The sequence below is a fragment of the Arvicanthis niloticus genome, chromosome 4 (genome assembly GCF_011762505.2).
Source record: "Arvicanthis niloticus isolate mArvNil1 chromosome 4, mArvNil1.pat.X, whole genome shotgun sequence".
Classification (NCBI taxonomy): Eukaryota; Metazoa; Chordata; class Mammalia; order Rodentia; family Muridae; genus Arvicanthis; species Arvicanthis niloticus.
In genome coordinates, this window is record NC_047661.1 from 133,538,561 (window position 1) to 133,565,942 (window position 27,382).

Sequence of the window (27,382 nt, forward strand, 5' to 3'; positions counted from 1 at the left end):
TATTGTAAATCCCATCCTAGGACTAACTCCATGTAGGGGTCCAAGATCACTGCACTGATACTTAAAATATGCTCTGAAATATGTGATCACAAGAGAAGAGCCTCCTCAGCCAGTCCTTTTGCTTTGAAGCCTGTCTTTTTGCTGCTTGTAGCCTGGCACAATATTTGATGACTAGGTGCCATATCCTGCGGCCTAATCATTAAAGAAGTTACTGTAGTGTGCTGACATTTCTCTCACATTTCTATTTGGTGTGTGTGTGTGTGCCTGTGTCTGTATATTTATGTGCATTTGGGTACGTGTGTGTACATGTGAGTGGAAACCAGAGATCAACAGTAAGCATTTCTCTCATTTCTCTCTACCTTGACTTTTATGAAAGCATATCTCACTTGGAACCTAGGACTCACCAATTAGGCTGTGCTGGGTGGTCAGCAAGTACAAAGCATCCTTCAGTCTCTGTTCCCCAGCTTGGGGATTACAGGTTATGTGTCACCATGCTGGGATTTTTATACTGATTGTATGGCCTGAACTCAGGTAAGTTCTGATGTTTGCTTAGCAAGCACTTTACTGAGCTATCTCCTGAAGGAGCCACGTCTTTGGAATCTTACTTAAAATATTATAGCAGCAAGACTCCCAGATGACATACTATGGAGTTTTCTTTTATTGTCTGTGAACCAGTATTCCTGGACAGAGATTAGAAGTAAAAATTATTTTTTATCAACACCACCATAAACATTAAAGAATGTATCTATCGACAGCCTACCTTCATCACCACGGGGCTGCTGGGGAAACATGTAGTTGGTCAGTACTCTTTGCTTAGTTTCTGGATGGGCTTCTGTTTGCAGAGGGATAAGGGCCTTGGACTGGAAGCAATGAGCACCAATTAGATGAAGAAATTAGCTAAGATTTTACAGAATGAAATGGCCAATAGTCTGATCTCTCAGATATAAATGGATAAGATGGGACACCACAGATACTGATGAGACTCCAGACTTTAAGGTTTTCATGTTTTGTGTTCTTTAGTATACTCTTACAAAGCTTACCAAAATCTGTTCTGCTGTGCATTTCAGTTCCAATTTTGAGGAGACCAGAGAGTGCTAAATTGTTCAGCAGAGTAAATGTTTGGTTTGGTCCTCTTCATGGGTTGTGTTCTAGACAGATATGTGGTACCTGCACTTGCTACTGAACAAGGCAAGGCCCACATATAGATAAAAGCTGTGCATGTACTGATGTTTATGCTGCATTTTATTCTCAATCACTAATTTGATATTACAAATACCATTTAAAGGCTTTTAGAACTCAGGTATTATTTTCATAATAATAGCATAAAGACTACTTAATAGGAAAGACACAAGGTCTTCTGAGGTACTATTACATCCCATAAAGCTGTCTAGAGACATTAATTTACAATTTTAGTTAAACGGAGCAGTAACTTTCTGGTTATTCTCCCACCAGAATAATACTTGTGATAAAGAAATGTTCACAATGTAAGGCTACTGCCCCAGTAGCAGATTCTATAGACTCTGGAGATGACCATTTGGAAGGACAGAGCAGTGCAGAGGAGGCCACAAGAGTTTGGATGACAATCCAACCTTTTACCAGCAAATGGAGGCAAGGTCTGTGATTAGCTGAAGAAATACCAACACTCTTATGCTTACACTGTAAATTTTGTTGGAGTCATTTTTAATTTTTAATAAAAGTACCTAAATAATTGAAAAATATACTTGATGTTCAGGAAATGTTGATAATATCATACCAAAGGTGTATTATTTTTATTTGGTCATTTATGTTTTGGGGTAGGAATTTTTCAAAGATTTAGGAACACAAAAAGTGATTAGTAGTAAACTCTGTTTAAATGGCCCACAGCTGCTTTTGAGGCTGCTTTTGTGTCTCTGCTTTCTGTTTTTTTTTCAGTTAATAAAATTATTCATTAACATGCAACCCGATTCCATTATAATCTATTTTCATGAGTATATAAAAACATTAAGATAACAAAACTACTGAAAATAGCTATCAATATATCAGCAAAGGTCTTGAATAAAGTTTTAGAATTAAGTTGATTATAATTAAAAACAGTGAGGAAAAGGGAAGATAGTGGCTAGCAATTCCCTCTTGTGGGGATTATGGTAACGGTTTTCATTTTTTTACCTTCAGAGCTATAATTAAAGTGTATCCTCTAAGGACGTGTGTACCACCAGGATGTGAAAAGCCATACAAACCATCCATTGTGTGCTGTATCTCTGAAAATGAAGTAGGTATTGGACAGAGGTATTTGAGGAACATAGAGATCATGACATTGTTTCACCTACAGCAGTATGTGACAGAGCCTTTGCCGGAATCTCTCCTCCAGGCATAAAGAATCTATACTTCATAATAGTTGTCAAGTGTATATACTGGGACTCAGTAATCCAGAGTTTCAATCACACATGCATTTAATGAACATGATAAATCAGGGCATAAAACATTATTATTATTTTATTATATTTTACCTGATTGTCAGAAAGCCACAATGCTGCAAGTTCTTTGAGTTTGGTGAAGGAGAATGGCAAGTTCTTCAACCTGCAGAGACAAGACATCTCATAGCACAGGCACAGACAGCAAAGCTCATGTCTAGAAACTTTAAACATGCTTCTGTGTTGGTTAATTACTGTCTTTAATCCTTTCTCCAGAGTGTTCAAACAATCTTAAAAGAATGAATATCTTCCTTCCTTATATATTAGTGTGTGTGGGTTTGTTCATGTGTGTGTGTGTGTGTGTGTGTGTGTGTGTGTGTGTGTGTGTATGTGTGCACATTGTGAGTGTGTGCATGAGCATGTGGAAGCCAGAGGACAAGCTGCAGTTTTGGCTCTCCTACCATCATGTAGGTCCTCAGGATCAAACGTGGGTCATCAGGATTGGAGGCAGGTGTCTTTACCTTTTGCAACATCTCCTAGGCCCGAGACTACAAAAAACTTTCTAATCCTTCAGATGCTTCCCTTAAGTTGCTTGATAATATAAAAATCCTCTTAGCCCTCACAGTCAGGCTCTCAGTGTGCACCCTGGGGCTAGAGAGATGGCTCAGCAGTGAAGATAACTTGTTGCTCCTCCTAGGACACAAGTTCAGTTCACTGTCCTCACATCAGCTCACAACTGCTTTTAACTCCAACTTCAGGAGCTCTCCATACATGTGGCACATACACACACACACACACACACACACACCCACATAAACACATTATACACACACACACCTCACAAACACATTATACATGCATACACACACACCACACACAAACACATTACACACACACCACACATACCACAGACACCACACATACACCACACAAACACATTATATATACACACACACATGCACACACATGCACACACACACCTTATACACAAACACATTATACACATACACTCATACCACAAACATATACAAACCCCACACAAACACATTATACACAGACACACACTTACACACATACACACATACACACCACACAAACATATTATATTATATGCACACACCCCACACATACACATTATACACACACAAAAATATTAAAAACTTTAGATGTACACCCATTAATGTACACTAGTTTCCACTGGCATATACTTACACACATATAAATAAAAAATAAAACTAAAATCTTAAGCCCCTAAAGCCATTCTTACACCCCAGCATGGACCGTCTTTTTCTCTTAACTGGAGTACAGAACGATGCTCTACCAAACCACGAGAAACTTCCGCACAGTCCTTGCTGTCACACTTCTCTCCACTAAACCACACAATTCTTCAGTGCTTAAACGCCATTTTCTCATTTTCCTGTGAAAAGTTTTCCTGTGTCCCACCTAACTTACTTAGTCTAGTCTTAGGGTGCCTATTTTTGTGGTTATTTGTTTATTATCTGACATCCTCACAAAGCTGTAGTTTCCAAAAGTTCAAGGGTCATGATGTCTTACACCTAAATCACTTCTGAGTTTCCAAAGTGATGCTGATATCCAGAAAGTTTGTTGCTATCTTCTTTCTACCTCTGCACATTGCACAGTGGACATTAAAAAATAGTATTTTGGAGATAGGTAAAGTTTGGCCTTGCTGTGGGGGAATACTTGAAGGGGTCACCACCTCAGAAGAGAAGTGGGAGAAATGGAGGGAAGATCTCTGAGAGAGTCTCTATGAATTGTTTCATTTTTGTTTCTACCACCGACCAATATAATGCATCATAAGAGGAGGGTTCACTCTATTTTTTTTTGTCTCTCTTACTCTGAGTGTGACTAAGAACTATCCATGTTTCCTGTAATGGGCTAATCTATGGCTTTGGATCAGAGCTGACTAGATATTCTTACCTGTCACTATGTACACCAAGTTGGCCTACAACTTACAGAGATTCACCTGTGTCTGCCTCCTGGGTGTTGGGATTAAAGGGTTGTACCACCAGATCTGCCTTCATAATTTATTTTTATGAAATGATTTACATACCTATTATCACTTAGATTTAAGACACGCAGTCTCTGCATCTGCCCAATTTCTTCAGGAAGAAATTCTAGCTTATTGGAGCGTAGAGACATAACGGTGACATTCTTACAGCTTCCAATCTGCAGGTAGCAAAAGGAAGTGGTGTTTATAATGTTGTACTGCTTCTTATACAGAATTCTTGAACAAATAAACAAAAGTATATTTTAGAAAATAATCACAAAGTACTGTTACTGCATATTAGTTTCTCTAGTGTTCAAAATTTAAGTCTCTCTCTCTCTCTCTCTCTCTCTCTCTCTCTCTCTCTCTCTCTCTCTCGCTCTATCTTTGAGACAATGTCTCACACTGTAGCCTATGCTAACCTAAGACTCACAATATTTGTCAGGTTGGCCTGAACTCAAGGTGACCCTCCTGCATCTGTCTCCTGAGCACTAGGATAGTAGGAGTGTGCCATCACATTTAGCCTAGAGATTCCTTTACTGTTTTAATGTCTCTTAATATATGTAACGTGGTGCAGTTATTGCCTTATGCTTTTATAATGTTGCTTTTTACAGTGGTGTGTGCCTTTAGATATGACACATATATTCTTTCACATATTAAAAGTAATTTTCTTAATAATGTAAATGTTCAAACATTTGGTAGCCCTGTGGTTTTCACAAATCATGTTATTTTTCTACATGATTACCAATCTACCTATGCTGAAAACCAGATGGCACACATATTCAATGATACTCTTGATAATTCCTAGAAAATCTAATTTTACGTTGCATTATGTGGTACTTGCCATTTTCACTAATAATTTTGACTCTAAAATAATGACATAATTATTATTCTATCATTGTGAAAATTTGTAGTAGAAAGTTTTAGATCGAAAATATACTTTACATTTTTTTCTGGACATTAATAAATAAAATCTAGTTTAGAGATAAAATTAAAAGAATCTCTTCATGTACCCAGAAAATAAAATAGTTACAAGAAACATCAAGCCTCAAAGACATAAGAAAAACCTACTCTTTTACTTTAGAAGTAGAGATGCAATTATTCTGACTGCTGGTATAACTATTCTTAAAAGTAAAGTAAATAAGTGATCCAAAATTGCATCCCTTAGCATTGATTAACATATTTTACTATTCTTTACTTGCAAAATTTAGTCAATATATCATATGGAGTTCATCACTCAAAAAAAGCAATTAGCATACGTCTCCATAAATGGAAAGGCAATGCCTACATATTTTCACAGTTCAACTCATAAATCTATCCTGCCATTGCAGTTGTTCGGATTTCATTTCAAAACAGATTCATTGACAGTTAATTGATAGAAATGAGCTTGCTTCTCACTTCTCTGGGCAACTCTGGGAGGAAATTCTCATCGACTGCTAAGGTTCGCAGGCTGTGCAGGTAACCAATGGTGGGAGGGAGGGACTCCAACTCATTGCAGCTGCAGTCAAATTCTTCTAATAAAGATAAGCTGAGAAGTTAAAGAACAGTGTTAGACGTCCTAAAAGGTTACGTAATAAGGGGGGGAAAGGTTTGAAAAAGTCACATGTCCAAATTCACCAAATATTATTAACCTAGGATGGCACAATAGTGTGTAAATAAATCTAATTAGTAAGTACAGTGGGAAGGATCAAATACCACCATATACATGACTGCATTTGTCATTTATCTGCACCCCTCAGGAGGACACAAAAGATAGTTTATAACTTAGGTGTTGTTGACAACAGGAGGCTTGGAATGAACACCTGTGACTGGAGGGGCAGAAGGTAAGGGGGGCAGAGAGCAAGACAGAACCAAGGGTGGGTTCCTTAGTCACATGGTGCATAGCTTCTAAGAAAAGACACCAAGAATTGGCCTGGTCTTCACATGGGCACATGTGTCTGCACTACACCACAAAGGTAGTGGCATAGACATGAGTGTACACCATCTCCCAAATATGAGTGTAGTACAGCGGAGATTTCTAGCAGCGGAGATTTCACTGCAAGATTTGAACAGATCCACAGGAAAAATAATTAACCAGAGAAATGTTGCTACCATTATAGAAACCTAGATAAGCTGTCAGAGGCTCTTCATGAAGGCAATATAATCTACATTACAGAGAAGTGACCCAGAAGAAGTGGTGCTGGTGAAGGAGGCACTGAGATATATCATGACAAGGAGACTATAGAGAATCAAGGTTTGGAAGTGGATCCAAACAACAGCAACAACAGCAACAGCAACAGCAACAGCAACAGCAACAGCAACAGCAACAGCAACAGCAACAGCAACAGCAACAGCAACAGCAACAGCAACAGCAACAACTACTACCATACTACTTCATCTTATTTCTTCTTCCTCTTTTTTCCTCCTCTTCCTCCTCCTCCTCCCTGTCTTCTTCCTCTTCCTCTTCCTCTTCCTCTTCCTCTTCTTCTTCTTCTTCTTTCTTCTTTCTTCTTCTAGGCAGAGTTTCTCTGCATAGCTCTGGTTGTCCTGGAACTAGCTCTGTAGACCAGGCTTGCCTTAACTCATAGAGATCTACCTGCCTTTGCTTCCCAGTGCTGAGATTAAAAGTGTGCACCATTACACCTGGTGGATACAAACTTCTTAAGGATGATGGTAATCCACCAAGGCAAAGAAAATATGTTGGCATGTTTATTATGTGTATCAAACTTGCTGGTCAAAGTCTTCCTGGTGGATTTTCACAAAACAAAACGAATCTTTAATTCTCAATGTTCTTAATGACCATGTACTAAGTAAATATATGTTACTATTTTCCCATTTTGTTATACATTTATGATGTTCTGCAAGAGTATTTAATGCCACAACAGTCAGATCTAAAAAAAAAAAAGAGTTTTTTTTTTTTTTTTTTAAACTCATGCACAGCGTCAAAATGCATGATCATTCCTATGGCCCCAGTTATAATGTAATTTATCCTGAGAGGTATGTATCTGATACTCTGATATCTAATCAGCTCCTGGCACAGAATCCTTAAAATTCTTATTGTGGTCAAAGGCAAGGTATCTTTTTATATACAAATGAGAAGACTTGTGACTGAGAACTCTTGCATAGCTTTAGGAGGATGTATATTATGTAAGGTGATTTCAGGGTTGGAATGTCGAGCCACTCCTGACCTCCAGGGAGGGGAGAAAAGCCAAAGTTGATCTGATCACCAAAGGCTAATGACATAATCAATTATGTTACAAAATAAAGCCTAAATAAAAATCGGAAAGGACAAGGTTCATAGAGCTTCCAACTGCTGATCACATGAAGCTTCTGGAAGGAGGTGTGGCAAAGAGGCACTAGAGTCTGTGTCCCTTTGAAAATACTTTTTTCTAAACACTTTCTCATGTGGCTGCTCCTCTGCATCCTTGCAGTATAACTTAACAACCATTTCTAATTTCTCTGAGCCATTATATAAAAAACAAAAACAAACAAACAAACAAACAAACAAACCAAAGCAAAACAGTGGACCCGAGGAGGGAATTCCAAGAACTCCCTATTTACAAGTCGTTAGTCTGGGTCTGTGATTGATCCCTGGTAAGAGGACAGTCTTGGGGGACTGTGTCTTCTGATTTTAACTAAAGAAAAATGGAAAAAAATAAAGAAAAATGGGTGTGAATTCATTTAAATTGTAGCATCTCAGTTTGGGTCTACTGACTAGTGAAGAACTATTTGGTGTAGGAAAAGATCACAAATTTCAGCCACCAGTTTTGTTCTCTGTTCAGAGTACCATAGCAAAAGCACTTAAAAGAATAGTACCTTACTACCATAAAATTGGGGAATTCCTTTATTAAAAAGATAACAATCTTTGCCCTATGCAATAAACAGACTGAACTAAGAGTCTGGCAGTTATTTGGGATCTTTGGGTTATGAAGTAGAACTGATGGACACAAATATTCATTTCTCAATGACCTCTGAAATCCCTAAGATTTAAGCCCATAATATATAATGTCAGCTTATTTTATTAATGATTATCTGGATAAAGGCACTAAAGGTGTTTTAATAAAGGCTCTTGTGTGAAACCAGTCATCACATTTTATCAGGTCATCACTGGTATTAATAAAAATGAAGTATAAAGAACAGACCAAATAGTATTTATATAGAAACCTATGTATATAACTTTACAGGTTAAAAGTGAAAACAAGCATAAGGTATTTTTAATAGTGCTTCCTAAACTTCAGTATCATGTGCATCCTCAGGACAACGTGATAAGATGCAGATTCTGATGCTGTGGTTAAAGATGGGACCACACTGCACCTATAACAGCTCCTGAGATATACATGTGCTGTGTAGGCAGGAAGGTGTAAGATAAAGCTCTTGCAAATCTTTCAAGAGCAAGATGTAACACACATATCATAAACATACCAATAACAGTTGGGGTCATGTGTGGGCCTCAGCTCTCTCAGCACCAGTGACCAGAATGGCAGGAAATGTCTTCACCCAATTTCTGAAGATGTGCACTGGGCACATTTTCCTGTTCTCTAGTTTAGTGTGGTCTTCAGGAGATTTCTGGCTGGAAAGATAATTCTGTATTCCTGGTCCTCAGTTACAGAATGAATAGAGGAAGGAATGTGGACATGTCACATAGAGGATCTATAATCCACTTCAACATTATTTATGACTAGTGAAGCTATAATGAATGCAGTTACTAATAAACAGGAACAAATGGTTTTGAGCTTCATATTAATACGTATTTAACTTTTAACAGAGTAATGTGGTCCTTGAGAGCTGAGTTGACTGAAATGGGAAACAAACAATCTATACAGGTTCAATAAGGGGTAAGTGTACATTAACTCTTGGTGTAGAAGTCAGACTCCATTAACACTACACAGCAGAAGGAAGAAAGCACACTGAGGAATCAAAGCCTGGACAATCTCCTCCTGAAACATGCAGACGTTAAGGGAAATTGACTTAGTTAAATTTGGCTATGTCATGAAATAAAACTGCTGATAAATTATCAGCAATTGATTAGGAGTTTGTGGGAAGCACATAAATTAAGTATATCTTTGTAGAATTTAGTGTATCTGCAGATAATTTGGATAGAGGAAAAAAGGGAGGGAGGGAGATCGGGGAGAGAGAGAAAGAGAGAAAGACAGAGAAACACACACACACACAGAGAGAGAGAGAGAGAGAGAGAGAGAGAGAGAGAGAGAGAGAGAGAGAGAGAGAGACAGAGAATTGTTAAACTTTTACTACAGATATAAAAGATTCAGACTTGGTGTGAATATGTTAGTTTAGCCCAGGGCAGAGACCAAGGTTCGGACAGTGAGTTGAGCTGGAGTCCTCACTCATGACCAGCAGAGGGAGTATCTAGCTGGTCAATTGTCAATTTTATAACAGGAATGAAGTAAAACCCATCAAGCTCTTCTAGGTCAAGAGGGACACTGAGTTAAATTTGTTCTACACTTTTAAATGTGTTTCTCTTAGTGTACACTAGTTGTATTCAATAATGGATTCATCATGACATGCTCATACATGTATGTAAAACATACCCCTCTTTGCTCTCCCCACCCTCCCTTTCTTAGATGGCCTTATTACCTTCCCACTTATTCTTTCTTAAATCCCAGTTCTACATATAAGAAAAAAAGTGATTTCCACCATTCTTAGTTCAGATATTGTAAATCAGTTTACTTAATTTGGCCTGGGGATTAAGTCTTAGCTCTCATCCTTTGTGTTCCCACTAAGCTTAGATAAGTTGTGGGGCTGATTCTAAATAGTGACAAAACATTAACAGACTTCAGGCAGATTAATTCTCTGTTATTAATGGAAGAAGCCTACTAATTTTTGGGTCTAAATACCCATCCGAGTTGGCTTTGGCCAAACTGAGGAGGAGGCCATGTCTTTTAGAAGTACTGTCCAATTCCCATAATTATACAGACAACATACCACATTGTCACCCATCCAGAGCAGCTACAAGCTTTCACTTTCTTTGCTCTCCAGGAAGCCAATTAGATTGATTGAAAAGAAAGAGTGTGAAAAAGTATTTTAGATTGCATGAGATAATCATCATCAGAATGCAATCTACTACTTCACCACTTTTTAGTGGAAAACAGAGACAATGACTCTGCCTACTGACAGACCTTTTTTTTTTTTTTTTTTTTTTTAAACTTAAATTCCACACTCTCCAAATAGTACTAAATAATACTAAGGCATTGTCTGACCAGTCAATACTACAGAAATATTTCATGTATGTGGGAGTGAGTATGCACAATTTCAGTTTAGCTGTAAGATGCTGTGGCCTGGTGGGGGCAGTAGGGGAGATAGATGTGCCTCATAGGTATCATAACAACCTTTGTACTTTAAATTTTTATGTGTTTTAACATCACCAGTGAATTCCATGTGATTACTTTTTTGTTTTTCTCAATAACCTGTGAATGAATGTGAAGACATCTATCATTGTGGCAATATGTTTAATTTGTATGTTTCAAATTTCTCTAATACCTTCGACCTGTAATCAAACACAGCAGTGCAGTGCAATCATCTTTTAATGGGTGGCAGATGGAATTTATGACAGTGGTTTGGAAAAATAATAATGGGCCTGAAGGATTTTTACTGCTAAACTTGGGAAAGTGACTTTATTGCAGATTTCTTGTCTGCCATGTGACCTGGTCTTTAGCATACAGAACAAATGAAACAACAAAACAAAATATACAACAAAATGCAGCAGAACCATGTTTTCTTGGTGACGCCCTAACATATAGTATGACTGTGTACTTGGGTGTGTGGTGATGCTGGTTTAGGCAGACCTACTGTGCTGCTAGTCACACAGAATGCAACACACGCAAAGTTGTGCATCAGACTTTCCTGATAAGGACAGTAAACAGTTTACTGTATAAAGTGTTTATTATGCTATACTTTTTGTCAGTATTTTGGAGGGTATTCCTTCAACATCTTCTAAATTTCACTGCTGCACGTGTGGAAGGAAGTGCCTCTATGATGTTTACACAGTGATAAAATACATGTCCTTGTTATCAACTCTTGGCTGTTCCATGACTCTGAAGAGTTTATTCCTGAAGACCCTATAAAAGACCAGAGGAGTGAGGTGGTAGCTCAGTGGGTGAAGTGTTTACTGTTTAAATACAAGGAACTGAATGTAGACTTCCAACACTCATATAAAAAGGTTGGACATGATGACTTCAATCCCAGTAGAAGGAACATGAAGACTGGAGGATCCTAGGACTTTCTATCAGCCTGCTCAGTCTATTCAGTAAACTCTATGCCAAAGAAAGACTGTGTTAGACAGACAGACAGACAGACAGACAGACAGACAGAGAATACCTAAGGTACAACACCTGAAGTTATCTTGTGGCTTTCACATGCAGGTGCACATACAAGCATGTGCACTCTCATACACTTTCATACACATATACATACACACATACCTATATACACAAAAGTCTGGGAAATACTACATATCTCATTTATTAACAATATACTTTAAAGGTTTCAAATGTGTATGTTATAGATTGAATAATTTTCTTCCAAAACTTGTGTGCTGATGTTCTGCCCTGCCCAATGTCATGGGATTGGGATATGGAGCTTTTGGAAATAATGGGATTAGATACAACCAAAAGACTGATGAGAGAGCATCTTCACACTCCCATGGGCAAAGGAGAGGTCACAGCCCTGAGAAGAACATACTGATAAAGATTTCATTGCTGGGTACAGACTCTACGACCATCAAAATGCATGTGTGTTGTTTCAGACCTCAGTGGGGCTACTGTTCCAAGGAGATGAATAGATACACCATCATTACATTCCCAAGGGAAAACAGCATTTTTCTTGGGAATGATAAGGTCAGATCTTCAGGCTTGGCTGGCAGTCTCTTTACCGAGTGAGTCATTTTTCCAGTCCTGAGTTACATTTACATACAAAGTAAGTACATTTTCCCAAACCAAACCAAACCAAGTAAAACAAATACCCCCTCAACAAAACTAAAACAAAAACCCTGGGAGAAGGAGTGTCATTGTTTTATTCCTGTTACAGTCAGTACTGATTTTCAAGTTAGTTTTAGAGGAATTAGTCCAATCTACTTACACTTTCCTTATTTCTTCTCTGAAACAATAATCAAAGGAATAGAATAACACTAAAAATTTCTGAAAAACGAGTTATTGTGATGGAATTCTCAACCTTTGCCCCTGTAAACCCAGCCATTAACCTTTGAATTAAGTGGTCCCACTTATCTTTGTTAAGTATCTTTCACACTTTTAAGAGAGTTACCATTTTTAGCGAAAAGAAAATTAAGTATGTGTTAACCTGGCACCCACTTCACTTGCATAATTTCCCCATTTTTCATTTTGTATTTTCATTCTGAGTCAAGGCAATTAGTGAAAAGTCAGAACATTAGAGTTCTAAATAGAAAGACACATCCATTTCCTACCCTTTCAGCTTGATACTCTCTACCTCTTAACAACAGGCACAGATCCACAGAGAACTCCAGAGAAACAATTTACCAAAAGCAAATTAGGCACCATCATTTGTAGAAGCTTTATACAATTTTGGAGCTGGGATTTAAAAACTACCTTAATTGAGATTCATTATACAATTTATGAGTTGGAACTGACAAGTAAGATAATCTATAAAATAAGCTGTAAGGAGTAGAAAATAAAAGCCAGGCTTGGCAGCACTTTCATGAAGGAACCACAGGGAGAAAGAACATTTTCTGGTGGATGTTTTGGTAAGGAGTATAAGGGAATCACAAGCAGGTGGTGTTTAAACTCAAATCTGGAACCTTGATACCCAGGCCTGTCTGTGAATCAGATGTCTCCTGGACAACGGGGATTGGTACAGAACTTAAGTCTTAGAAAGAGTAGTAAAGACTATTCCAGGTAACAGGTAAGACAAGACCAAGGAGTCAGACAAAGTTTGTGTCAATGGAAGTAGAGGGCAAGGGAAGCCTAGAAACATGAAGAGCAGTGGGGCTGATGTGTGTCAGTTGTCATAATCAGGCCAGTGTAACCTGTGTTTATGTATTTTATCAAGAGCGTTCCTAACTTTATAACATTAACTGGTAGTTTCTCCAGTAATTGGCATAAAATCTGTGTCAACAAAGCCTGCACTTTTTCATTCTCTCCCTCTCTTCTCTTTGTGAACCGTGGAATTTATTAGGAATGCCTACAGAAGCATGGGTAACTCCATCATTACAGAAATGTGGACAACTTATCAGAAGCGGACACTGAAGATAATGTCTCTATCTTCCCTAGCAACCACTAACTGCCTATAGATCTTCAGGAAGTTGTGGGGCAAAGCCTACATGTTTGTATTCCAGAGAGGCAAGGATGATGATGTCATGGTTAGATGTGAAATGTTCCTCCAAACTGCTGAAGGCTGCGATCCTCCTGTAGCATATTAGTGGCAGAGCTCTGAGAAGCAGCTGGATCATGGGGGTTCTAATCCTGTAAATGGACTTATGCATGGAGACTGAGGTGGCAGAAGCCTTAGGAGGTGGGTCCACATGGAATATTCAAGAGTATGCTGATCCCATTCTCTTCCTCTCACTCAGCTGTTGAGCTACTGTGAGTTAAGCAGCTTTGCTTTTCCGACACTCACAGTGTTCTGCTGTATCACAGTATCAGAGCAACAGAGCCATGTGACCATGCATTGAACCCACTGATGCTGTCAGCCAAAGCAAACTTTCTCCTTTAAGTTGATTTTCTCACAATGATGGACCAGCATAAGTGGCCACTGTACTAGTACTTTGACACCAGAAAGAGAGTCTAGGACTAGAGAGGGTAATGGTAAGTGATAGTGTTTTTTGGTTCCTGAGGTGTGCAGTAGGGAGAGTGTCATGTGACAGGAAAGGCTGTCACTGGGAATGTACACTAGATGGCGCAAGGCTGTGACCATGGGCTTCTAGGTACTCTGCTTTCTCAGCTAACTGGCTTCTAGGTACTCTGCTTTCTCAGCTAACTGTGAATCTTTATGTACTCTTCAGAACACATTTCTCTAGGATAGCACCTTTATCCTTTCCTCATAAATTAGACTTCTTCATGGTCACTGTCTTGTGATCCCCATTAGTGGTGATGCCTGGGCCCAAGAACACTTGACCAACTAGTTACAGTAGACTGAGAGTGCACCTCTGTGTCTACACAGTCCATGATGATCAAAGGCAATGTCAGTAACAGTCAGTTACCAGGTCTCCTTTAAGGAGGCACCTACCCTGCTCAACTCTTAGCTATTGCTTCTTTCATCCAGCACAAGTCTTCTGGCTTTGTGGCATCTGAGGATTTCTTAAGAACCTACAGTCTTACCCTGGAGACTCAGTGCTCTATCTTGTTGGTACTTGCAGATATTGTGTTGCTCTATTTACTATCTATCAGTCAACTTGAGAGCTGATGGCTGACTGGTGATCATGAGTCATGTCCTTTTGAAAGCAATAGTATAAATGCCTGTATTGGGTCACCATTTGACCAGTTTAGGTTTCTCCTCATTTGTAAGTCAAGGAACCTGAGTAAATGTTGATGTTGACTAAGCTCAAAGGCCAACTTTAGTTGAGTTTGTGCAATACTTCCTGGCTGCTGGGAAGGCGGTAAAGAGGCTTAGTCCACACCAACTAGCATAAGACAAATCCTGCACTGGGCAGATGTAGAAACTTGAGGTGTGAACTGCCAGCTTGGGCAGGAACTGGTCCTAAGTATGTCTGGGATTAAATCAGACTCCAGAACCTAGTTCAGCCAATAAGAGGCCAATAGAGGATGGAACCACACCTATGGGCAGGAGCTACTTCTCTGGGAGATCAAAGCCAGGTGTCTTTTCCTGCTGAGAAAGCAGTTCTCCTGTGCCCACAGTTGTCTTATCCAACCCCTTAATTTTGTCTTTAAAAAAAAAATCAAGGAATTAGTTTGTATAAGAGATGCAAACTTGTAGGCAAAATGCCAATCACAGCCTTTGTGGTGATAAATGAATTTGAATTCAGTTCTCTTGAGTTTGACCCAGTGAAGAAAGATCAGTGCCTAAGCATATAATTGGGAAGTGGATTTTGAAGAAAATCAGACTGATAAGGAAAATTGTTTTTGTTCAACCCCAAAGAACCACATTTTCTCTCGGTTGGGGAAAATGAAAGTAACTACAGAAGCATACTGAATTGTCTGGATATTTTGTCAGTGGTTGAGGCTTTTCTTGGTCTCCAAAACAGAATGTGTAAATTTAAATTTTTGAATTGTTCACTCTTTAGAGGTGAAACTTTACAAACAAATGGCTGCTTATCCACTTGGCAGAGGACAGATGGGACGAGAAAAGGCAGGGATAAAGTCACCAGCTATCCTGTAGAGGTGGTGGCTCTGTTAAGTATGTTTAATAGTAATAAACACAGCGCTTTTTAAAAACAGAATCTTTTTTTTTTCTTGAGTATACTGAACTCTGTCATGTGAAAAGGCTTATATAAGCCACACCAGGATGAGGTGGCCAAAACCCGATGGAATGGCCTCACAGGAATGATCCCACATGAGTTCTGGCTGGAGATGGCTTGTTTTGATATCTCATTTCATACGTTGTCAATAGAATCACTTCAGTGAAACACAGAAAGAACATAATAGTCCATAATGTATTTTAAACTACATGCTGTTAGCAATTTACGTTCAAATCAGTTCATAAAAAATGTGAATATGTTTTACCCTTTAAGGCAATGTAGAGATTTTATTCAAGTTTTATTAAAAGATTTATTTACTTTTTAACAGTGAATACACTGTTGCTGTCTTTGGACACACCAGACGAGGGTATCAGATTTCATTACAGATGGTTGTAAGCCATTGTTGGGAATTGAACTCAGGACCTCTGGAAGAACAGTCAGTGCTCTTAACTGCTAAACCAGCTATACAGTCCAAGTTTTTTGTTTTTTCCTTTTCTTTTGATGCTGGATAAGCAAATGCTTTTCTCTTTGGTATCTAAAAATATATCAAGCTTCTATATACACAAAATTATTAGAGTGTAATTTCTATATATACTTATTACCAAGACTTAAAAACTTTATTCCCTTTTATAAGAAATATTTAAGTGAATTTGTATCTGCTACTCAGTTTAAAAAAGTATCAGGTTGATACTTTCTGGAAAATACCATTAACAGTGTAATTGCAGATCTGATACTTACTTGCTTGAGAAAGGTTCATGACTGGCAATTTTTCATTATGCTTTATAGCAGTAGCTGATTCAGTGGTCAGATATAAAGTATGCACAAAGATGTATACAAACATCAACCAGAAGAAATACAGTATAAATGAAGAATCTGCAGCTATGTTTTGATATTTCTGGTCACACCCAGGCTGATGGGATGGTTTGGGTACTTACTTTCCGATTGTGTTGGGTAGCATTGTAAGTTGATTGTCATCTACTTTTAGAGTTGTTAACTTTTTCAGCAATCCTAAAACAGAGAAGAAATTTTACTAATACCTCAGAGCAGGGAATGACATAGAAGGAAATCAGTGGATCAATCACTCATGAGAAATACATAGTGTTCTGACTGGCCTGTTTTGCATACACAGCACACAAACAGACACAGACTAACTTTGGGTTTTTGTTGTAAAAAAATCACATGTCATGGAAGTAAGTAACATCAGAGCAGACAAGTAAACAAACCAAGGTTCATGCGTTTGTTAAGAGATACACCCACATCTTCTTTTCCTGTTCTTCTGCAAATGGAGTAGTAGAAACATTTTGAGTTAGCTGAGATTTAATATTGAATTAATTCCTAAGCACCAATAACTAATTTTCTTGTTGTATTGCAGACTGGAAACATCTAAATCTTGTTGGAGTGTAACAGCCAGCGAGGGGTAAGAAAGGTCCTGCAATGAAGTTCTTATGATTACAGACTTGGAAAATGACCACACATGAGTCATGCTCTCTGAGATTCCAGAAATGTTGAACTTGATTAGTGTGTAATTTTTAATACATCACATCGAGCTGGCTGGGGATTAATGTTAGAACTATCTTTTTCATGTGTATGTGGTATGTGTGAGAGATGTGTGTGCTTTTGTGTATGTGTACTTGCATATGTGTATGCATGTGTAGGCCAAGGTTGGTGTCTAGAGTTTTTTAGGATTGCTTTTATACCTTCTTTCTTTATTGAGATCAGTTTATCTCTGTCTTACCTAGACCTGGCTGATTTTTACTTATCTGGCTTGCAGGCTTGCTCTAGGATCCTCTTTCTCCACCTTCTGAGGCTCAGATTACAAGTGGACTACCATTTATCTGGGTGCTTGGGAGCTAAAGTCTAGTCCTTACTTGACTGGCAAGTACTTTAACCCTGAGCCATCTCCTTAGCTCCATAACACCTTATTTTTCACTGTCTGATCCGTGCCCTGCATACTTTTTATGGCTTGCTCTCCTGTCACCTTAATGTACAATCACCACACAGTAATGGGAGAAGAGCCACTTTTGGCAAAATCACTCCTCTTACCCAACCATTATACAGCCTATAAATCAATATGCCTTAAATAGCCAAACCCAAGGACAGAACATTAGTACTGGGCTAGCTTTTGCTTTATGTGAGAACTACTTAAATATGCTGTAGATTACTGTGTCCTGCAGAAAGTTTGTCATAAAAATGTTATATTCATGATCAAATGCCTTTTGAGGAATGCCAACTTTAAGAAAATTAAACCGTTTTCTTTAACAAAGTTTTTCTAGAATTTTTTGACATAGAAACATGAAAATGTGATCCTCTGAAACTATTCTGAAATTGTGTGTGTGTGTTCTATCCCCACATGCATATGGGTGTTGCATATCCTGTGACACTAATGTTATGTGGACATTAAGGTCATGTCACCCTTTTAAAGTATTTTGATAGTTTTTTAAAAGCTGGAGAAAGTCACATGAAGTCTGAATTAAAGCTGTGGGTTGAGATTTCATTGAACTAGTGAATTCACAGTACTATGATGTTCTGATTTTCTTCAGAAACAGGTGAAAAGGGGTGTCCTTGCTGTCAGGTTCCTATAGCAAAATACGTGCAATATGGGAGCCTAATTCGTCAGTTTGAAAACAATAGTATGTGGGAAACATTACATTCACACAGTTCAAATTTATCGTACCAGTCTGAACATCTACTGGCCCATTCATCTCTGTTCAAAAGGTATCTGAATCATTTTTAGCTCCCCCAGCATGTTTTGAAACATCAGCTCTGGGATGTAAAAGGACACCCAGGCTTGTTTATGAGTGGAGCCATGAATCACAGTAGAATATTTTGCAGCTCACAGCCCTAATCAGACTTCTGTGCTCCAGCTGTCCAGTGGAGTTATGGGAGTGTTGAGCGTCTTCTGTGCTAGGTCACAAGAAGCTGAGGGTGGATGGCAGAAGGCTGAGAAGAAAACAGGAAACCAGGTCACCACATGCTTTTTCAGAAGACCTGAGGCTCTGGTATGAAGCAATTATGAGGGAAATTTGAGGCAGGTTTGGATTCAGTCAAATGTTTTCTGTACAGTTTGGAGACATGGCTCTCATATGGATCTTTACAGGAGAGGCAAGCCAGGCCTTTTGGCTCTGTTGGAGTTTGTGGATTTATGTTCACATGGCCATTTTGCTGTTCATGCACTACCCAAGGATTTAATCTGGACTGATTTAGAGCCTTAGTAGGACTCTGATTTTGGGCCAACCACCATCTTCACCAAGGTTTGTGACTTTCTTCCTCCCCCGTGTTTGCTCTCTCTGTGTTCTCTATCTTTTTATATGCTTCTGACTTTGAAATATTGGCAAAAAGGATGAGGAGAACTATTACTGTGATTGTAGATATTCTTGTATAGATACATAATTAATATGAACTCATCAAATATTAAAATAGCTTTTTTTTATTAAAGTAGACATTTATTTGGCATCTGTACACATTGTAATAGTGCTTTGAAAGCAAATGGCTGGGTACTCCCCAAGTCTAAGTTCTTACAGGAGCTGCCATTGATTGAATGCTTGGTATGTCAGAGCCTTTCTAATAACATTGTATTACCCAGTGAGCTTCTCAAAATGAGCACATGGTGCTGCTTCCACACAGTGATGAGCCAATGGAACACAGAGACACATGTCTTTTTGAATGGTCACACAGCTGGCAAGCAACTTGAACTCAGGTATCTTGACTGTGAAACCTGTGCTTTAATTACTAAGTATACAGTTTAAAAAATAAAACATTATGTATTCCACATTTACTGAGTTTTCATGCTATTTAAAGACTTTTTAAAAAATTAAAATTGAAAGAGTAACGAATAGAGGGCATTTCACTCTTTGTGGAAGCAGCACATGGAGGAACCACGCAGAGTGGTTACTGAGTGTGCCTCTCTGTCAACTGACTCTCAGCTGCAGGACTCATAACAGAAATGGAAATTTTGTTTTAGTTGTATTTTATTTTATTAATTTTGTGGAAATTCATATCTATTATTTTTAAAATTTGTGGTGGCTCAATAGATAATCCATGTTTTAATAAAAAAGAGGAGGTGCCATTTCTCACCCAGTTGGTGTTTGTGGTGTGTGTTTTGCAACATTGTCAGTTGTAAGCTACAATGGGAGGACCAAAGCTTTCATGTCTGTTGGTCAATAGGGGAACTTCCCAAGGAAGGTTTGTCTGTGTCTATAACCAGGCTCTAGGCAGATACACAGATACAATTTCCTTTAAAATTTTACTGAGATACAAAGGACAGTTCAGTGAGTAACTAGTGTTTCTGAGCTGCTTTTGCTGTGATTTATTACATGTGATCTCATTGTTTTCTATTCTATGATTACTTTAACTTCTTTTGTCTTCTGTATGGATTATTTTCAATTTCCCATCCTCTTGTGCTTTATAAGGTATAAATTTTGTCTCTTCTTAAGTGGACACATCTTCATTTTTAACATGATTATTTAACTCCATTTTTTCCTGCACACTTGTGAGATTTTTTAAATTTTCAGATAAATATTCATTTTTCTTAGAGGCCAGATACACAGTCTCAGCACTGAGTATGGAGCTATTGGCTATGCATTTTCAGTTGTATGGAGTGGTACTGAAGGTGTAGGCATATACTGCCATTCTGCTGTGCGAACAGACAATGCTCTTTGTAGCTGACAAGCTACAACATTGCAACACACACACCAGATCTTTATGTACCCATCACAAGTTTCGTCTAAGGTGACTAACATTCAGATCAGATCCCAGAATCCTCACTGCACCAGAACCTCATGAGATGCAGCTGGGAAGTGAGAGGTTTCATGAAGATTTCTGTTACATCTGATGGTTGGAGAAACACTGTTGGAAATGTGTTGATTATGTAAATAAAAAGTCAGCCAATTTGTGAGAAAAACTAGTGTGATTTTGTTAAAAGCAGTGTTCTCCATCAGCCTGAGGGAATGGTTAAAGTGGTATAAAATACAGAAGGGAACAGGGAAACTGCCCTGTCATCAAGTTTCCCTCCCATTGGACTACTTAGCTTGTGACTTAACTCCCAGAAACACTAGCAAGTTGCTGAATACATGGCACATCTACTGCAAATAGGTTAAAATCCCCTTTTCAAAGTTAAGTGAACCGATGTTTATTCTCCTACCTGAGACATCGCAAAAACAATAGGAAGAATATAAAAGGATTACTCATTACTCAGTACTTTATAACTTATAAAATTCATAAAAACCCTAGTGTGCATGCTATACTGACAATTATTTCTACTGACAAGCATCTTACAACATATTAAGGACACTGTGTCTTTTAAAAATAATGGAACTAAGAATCTAATTTATATTCACACATTTTTTGTGTTATTTACCTGTTATTCCAATGTTAAAATACACCCATCATCACCAAACAACTCCAACATCTAAAGTCATACTTCTCATAACAACACTATGCAATTCAGGACACTTGATAATTTTAAGATTTACCAATTTACTAGTAACAGAGTTGGACTTGGCAGCTAATGTTAAGGTATTTGTAGTATACCATTTTATAATCTTGCATGGTAAATTTGCTAATTCATTGTCAGGCTAGTAGTATATTATCTACATGCATGAACAAGTTATACTGCCAAAAAAGAAAACTGTACACTTGACATAATTACTCATGACAAAATGTTACAGCCTCACCTATTGAGTCAGGCAGCTGTTGCAACATATTGGATGATAGTAAGAGGTCCTCGAGGGCTTCACATCCAGAAATATCCATGTCAACTGTTTCTATCCTGTTTTTTGACATATCCAGGTATACCAACATCTTTAACTTCCCTATAGACTTGAAGACAGTGCATAAACTCAGGGTTAGTTGAGGGAATTTTCATAAGGTGTAACTCTTGAAGCTGTAAAAACCACAATTTTGTGAAATTAATTTTTACGCCACCACAGCAATAGGGAGGGTATGGACGCGTTGATCAAATGTACACTGGTTGGAAATGGATACGAGTGTACCCATTTGAAAACACAAAATCCCTACATGACCTACACACCTCTAGACATATTCTGCTGAACAAAACCACATGCACACACAAATGGTCATGGATACATTATTCACAGCAGCTAATCCTGCCTCAGTGACTGCATAAGAAGGCAAAAGTGGCCTGCCCACATAATGGATGCTATTTAGCAGTAACAGTGAGTGAAGTGTTGAAATGTGCTTCAAAATAGATGAACTTTGAAAGGTACAAGTCACAAAAACCCACACATCATAGATTACACTCATATGCAATCTCCAAAACTGGTAAATTTATAGACAGAAAGTAGAGAAGATTGCCAAAGATTTAGGATTTCTTTCAAGGGTGATAGAAATGTTCTAAAGTTAGGTTATGATGATGTTTATAGGACATTGTGAGTCTGCTAAAAAATCCACTGAATTGTAAATGCCTGTGAATTATATCTCATTGCAGTGGTTACAGATAAATTCTGAGTCAACACAGCAGACAGAGCACAACAGTTCTCAAAGTTGCCAATGGAGCACTGAACATTGCATATTGACCTTAAATGTTTAGATGCCTCAGAAAGAATTAGTGTTATAATTTGGACTCGATTCTGCTAATTAGAGTATGGGAGGCAAGGAGGTTTTTGTACTTATAGATAAGGACTAGGGAAACCTGGAATATTAAATACACAGGATTTTTCCATCAAAGAAAAAGAATACATAGCCTGTCATCCATCCAGAAGTCTGGGAGAAGATATTAATAGCCTGATTACCTTTGTAAGATCTTTGTGGTTAAGACTGCACTCAACCCTCCCCCAGACCCTTATCATACACTTGTTTTTCTTAGTCCATCTACAGAACCCATCTGTATGGAAGGTGTCAGCTTTACAAAGAGTTTTGATGTAGTATATCTGATCTTCATTTAACTTACTTTGTTCTTCAAAGAGATTTATGTTTGCTTCATTTTGCATATGGGATTGAGTTAATTATCACCTGGAAAGTTTTCACCAAATTGTGCATTGTTTAAATATGCCTAAAATAATCTGCTCAGGGTCAGACTTCCAAAGTTTGAACCAACATTAGGTACTTACTCATGCTGAACTGAACTACTTTCTTGCTTCCTACAGATCATCACTCTGCTGGCCATGGTGGTCACTGAGACCCCTCCATGTATTAGAGTTTCAACATTCTGCTCATTTACTATCCATTTCCGAGACTCGCTATTATATGCTACTATCTGTGTTATGTATTGCAGACAATATCATGAGTAGCTATGTCTGGGAAGACATAGATAAAGACAAACATATTTTAAAATTTTGAATCGAATTGTCATTGTGAAGTACAGGCTGGTCTTCAACTCAAATCATTTCTGCTTCCTTCCTCCAAGGACTTTAATCATAACTATTCAACACCATAATTGTCAAAACAAGGTTTTTATCTTTAGGGAAGTTTTTACATTAGAGAGGGCAACATCCAAAGAAACAATTACAAATAATCTTTATAGGTACATGAAAATTCATATGGGAAATATCAAAGAAGAAAGGAGAGAAAAACAAGACTGTCCAACAGTTGTTATTTGTCAAGAAAGAGGAAACTCAAAGGTATTGAGATGGTTCAGTAAGTAAAGTGTTTGAGGCAAAATCCTGAAAACCCCAGTTCAATCCCAGGTACTCATACTGAAACCAGGCATACTGGCAAATGCTCACACTCGTGCTAGGGAAGAAGAGACAGACCTGTTATTGCTGGTCTACCTGAGCCAGTGAGCTCCAGGTATAGCAAGAGATGCTATTTCAAAAAATAAGATGAAGACTCATTGAGAAAGTCACCTAACATCTATCTCAGGACTCTGCATGTGTGTACACAGATGTACACACACACACACACACACACACACACACACACACACACACTCATACTAGCACACAAGGAAAGAAAAGGAGGGAACCTGGAAGAGAGAAAAGCTTTCACATTCACAGAGAAGCTTGGAAAATTATGGCATGCTGAAAGAATTAATAACTCAGGGAAACTGAAATGTGTGCTAAGCTCAGGTTTTCAGGAAAAGGAATATTACAGGGCCACAAAGACTCTATCTTGCAGGTGGAGGAGCTACAAAAAGGTTTGTAAGACTGGGCATGAATTGATCAGATCTGTTCTTGAAAAAAAGTAACTCCAGGGAACATGCAAAAAGGCAGATTCATGATTAGAATCAAGGAAGCCCACTAGATGCTTGGGGCATCTATAACCAATCATACATCAGAAATATACAAAGTAATAGAAAATTCTAGGCAAACTCAAGACAAATGGGAGACTGTACCAAAACAAAAAAACCACATACAAAGAAATAGTCAAGAGTTCCCCCTTGCTACTACATTCTAAATAGCATGGTTAGTTTAACATTTACACTGTTGTGGCTATTTTCCAGAATCTAGAGAGGATTTAAGATATTTAGAAGATCCAAATGGTGAGATGGAAGCATTTCATCAGTTTTTATAAGGAGCCTCAGCATTTGTGGATTTTGGTCTGTGGTATACAGGATCTTGGAAGAATCCCCTAGGTACCAAGGAACTACTGACTGCTGGTCAGAGTATTATTTTGTGTGTAGTAGCTATATACCTAAGGCAGTGGACATGAGGAGGAAGAAGGGTGGTGTCAAGAAAATGTGAAGTCAAATCAAGGATTTCTGACTGACTCCATAGGGTTGGGGGTTTCAGCTTCTACCTGTGCTCACTCAACTTGTAGGTGTACAACAGTAAACAACTGGGTACAAGCTGCCATCTTCCTTTGTTTCAGGATGTTTGCAGATAAGTGCCTCATGCATTTTGGTCGCTTGGCAGTTCACTCATTTGATCCATCTATGGACAACTTACTATTTGTCTTTACTTATTTGGCAGAGTATAAATAAGCCAGCAAAAATTAATCAAACTGATTGGCACTGAGCTAAGGATTTTATATATTTTTAACTTAATATTCTATTTTCATATAATACAATTTACAATCAGACCAACTACAGTGACCCCCACCCATCCCTGCCTTTCCCTGGGCCTGCTAGGAAAGAAGATTCTCCAGTCCATCTTACAGCCACTGTCCATAGCTGTCTTCTAACAGGCACTAATGCTTTGGAGATTAAGGTTGTGGATGAAGTTCCCTAGGAAGCAAAGACAATGACTGAAATTCAGGATGGAGTCCTCTGAGAATCAGCAATAGAGGACAGGAAAGGCAGAAAAGAAAGGAAGCAGATCTGGACATTGTAGCCTGTGAGGGAGTTGTGAGAACTCCTCCCAGCAAAACTTCCCAACAGTTCTGTTCCCCCAACTCACAGGTGTCTGGGCAGGGGCTGAGGGGTTGGGTATTTGCATTCTGCATTTGTGGGTTATTAGAGGAACAGAAGGTTGCCCAGAATTGAGCTTTGACCTTCAGTGAAGAGACTTTCATCAAAAGAGGGAATCTTAAGAGGCCAGGAAAGCTGCATGCAGTGTTTCCAGAAGCTGGAGAATAGAGAAGGTTCTTCATTGTTGAAGAACACACACAAGCACATGCTTTCTATATGACCTTTTCAGGTTGCTCCAAGAATGATGGCTGGTGCTGAAACAGAGCCTTACTTAGACTGAATAAAAGGTCATCCTGTCCTCCATGCCCCTCATTAACTCAGGGTCTCATCCTGCTCATATCACCTTGGGGTGGGACATGATAATAAAGTGGCAGCTTTTATCAAATGTCATTCTTCTGGGTGGGGGACATGCCACCTGCAACCTTCTTTTTCTCCATTCTTAAGGGTTAGCTCCTCAAATGTCTGCTTCCACCCAGTTTCAGAGTGACCAAAAGTGGCATCCTATCCTGCAGCAAAGGTCTCCAAACCTTGGGAAGATTTTTCTTGCTTCAGCACTACTCTGGGAGCAGAGGGTCCACAAGTGAATGACAGAAAAAAGAGTGGAAATCACAAGATGAGAAAGATGCCAGACTATTTAGAAACAATATAATAAGTTCATGCACCATTTGGTCGATATCTGTGGATAGAGCTTTGTAGAGGAGGAAATATTTGATCATTCTATTTGCCTCTCTGAGTTATGGAAAATGAGCAGAAAGCAAGAGTCTGGACTATGTATGTGAGTATACTGTCACTGTCTTCAGACACACCAGAAGAGGGTATTGGATCCCATTACCGATGATTGTGAGCCACCATGTGGTTGCTGGACATTGAACTCAGGATCTCTGGAAGAGTAGCCAGTGCTCTTAACCACTGAACCATCTCTTCAGCCCTTGAGTCTAGACTTCTAAAAGTATATTAACTTAATATGTTAGGATGCACGAGCAAAGAAAAAAGTGGTTTCGTTTTCCCTCCACATCTCTTTTCAGTAAACACTAAGGTTATTCATCTTTGAGACTGATTGACAGGTTGGACTGGACATGAACAGGCTGTCAAAGCCATGTAGATCTGGGGCCACTTAAATTGGAATGGAGAATTCACATGAAGGGCATAGCAAAATTGTCTAATTAAAGCATACTAAATAAAATTAGCCATGGACTACAGCTGAGCTATCGGATTAGATGCAAAATTTTCAAAAGAAACAGGCTAGAAAGATTGTCTGTCTCACCTTTTACTTATTTAGACCTCTGGATTCTGCAAATATAACCGCTACAGAAAGCTCAGTGACCCTGACTCTCACCTGTACCTTCTACAAGCTCCAGAGAACACACTGACACACTGTGAGGTCAGATAGTACTCTACAAAAGCAGCTGCTTTGATTTACAGTCCAGGGCTCCTTGGTTCTGTGACCTGGGCTGGACTGAACCTACTCATAGGGTTTCTTTGAGGATCCAAAGAATGAATATTTATAAGCATAGTTAGGCAGCGCATGACACACAGTAAATGCAAAGTAAGTGGCTTTGCGAAAATGAATATATTCAAGAAGCTGCTGAAAACTTGCAGCTAGGTAACATTCTGACTTCAGGAATTGAGATGTTTTATCTGCATTCTCCAGGACTCTACATATACTGGCCTCCCTTCATTCACAGGGATAAGTTATAAGATATTCTGTGGATGTCTGAAACTGCTTGTGACTCAGACCTGCATAGACTGTGGCATTCTCTATATATTTACCTGTGATAAAATTTATCAAGCAAACAGCAACAGACTGCAATAAAATATCAGAACAGCAGACAAGTAAAAAAAAATACTGCTTAAGCCAGGTGTGGTGGTCTACATCTTTCATTCTAGCACTCAAGAGGCAGAGGCAGGAGAATCTCTGAGTTCAAGGCCAGCCAGGTCTACAGAGCTAGTTCCAAAATAGATAGGGCTACACAGAAAAACCTTTGTCTTGAAATCCAAAAACAAACAAACAAACAAACAAACAAACAAACAGTAACAAAACATTTAAACTCATACATTTTCATTTCTGGAGTTATTATTACATGAGTCTCCCAAACAATACAATTGAGGGAGTTGGCTATATGACCTCAGTGACTCTGACATAGTTTCTAATCATATTAATAAACTGTCTTGTATAAATCACTAAGCATGGGATGTACAAACTTCTCAGTTTATGCATGTGATGCTATAGATGTAGCCCTTTCAAATAAAAAAAAATCCTTAATTTCCCCTGGTATATCTCCTTTTCTATAGTCTCATGC

At 38.5% G+C, this 27,382-nt stretch overlaps 1 protein-coding gene across 5 annotated transcripts in view; it reads right to left on the minus strand.

Annotated features, from left to right (window-relative positions):
- Nucleotides 1–27,382, minus strand: part of Lrrc7 (leucine rich repeat containing 7) — a 435,124-nt gene that overhangs the window by 81,193 nt on the left and 326,549 nt on the right. For all 5 annotated transcript variants that reach the window (XM_076933445.1, XM_076933443.1, XM_076933446.1 and 2 more), the window contains exons 10-15: nucleotides 21,451–21,595; nucleotides 16,714–16,786; nucleotides 5,794–5,923; nucleotides 4,462–4,577; nucleotides 2,487–2,556; nucleotides 761–860 (exon numbers count right to left, since the gene is read on the minus strand). In XM_076933445.1, coding sequence (XP_076789560.1) covers nucleotides 761–860; nucleotides 2,487–2,556; nucleotides 4,462–4,577; nucleotides 5,794–5,923; nucleotides 16,714–16,786; nucleotides 21,451–21,595 — 634 coding nt within the window. The remainder of the gene's footprint in view (nucleotides 1–760; nucleotides 861–2,486; nucleotides 2,557–4,461; nucleotides 4,578–5,793; nucleotides 5,924–16,713; nucleotides 16,787–21,450; nucleotides 21,596–27,382) is intronic.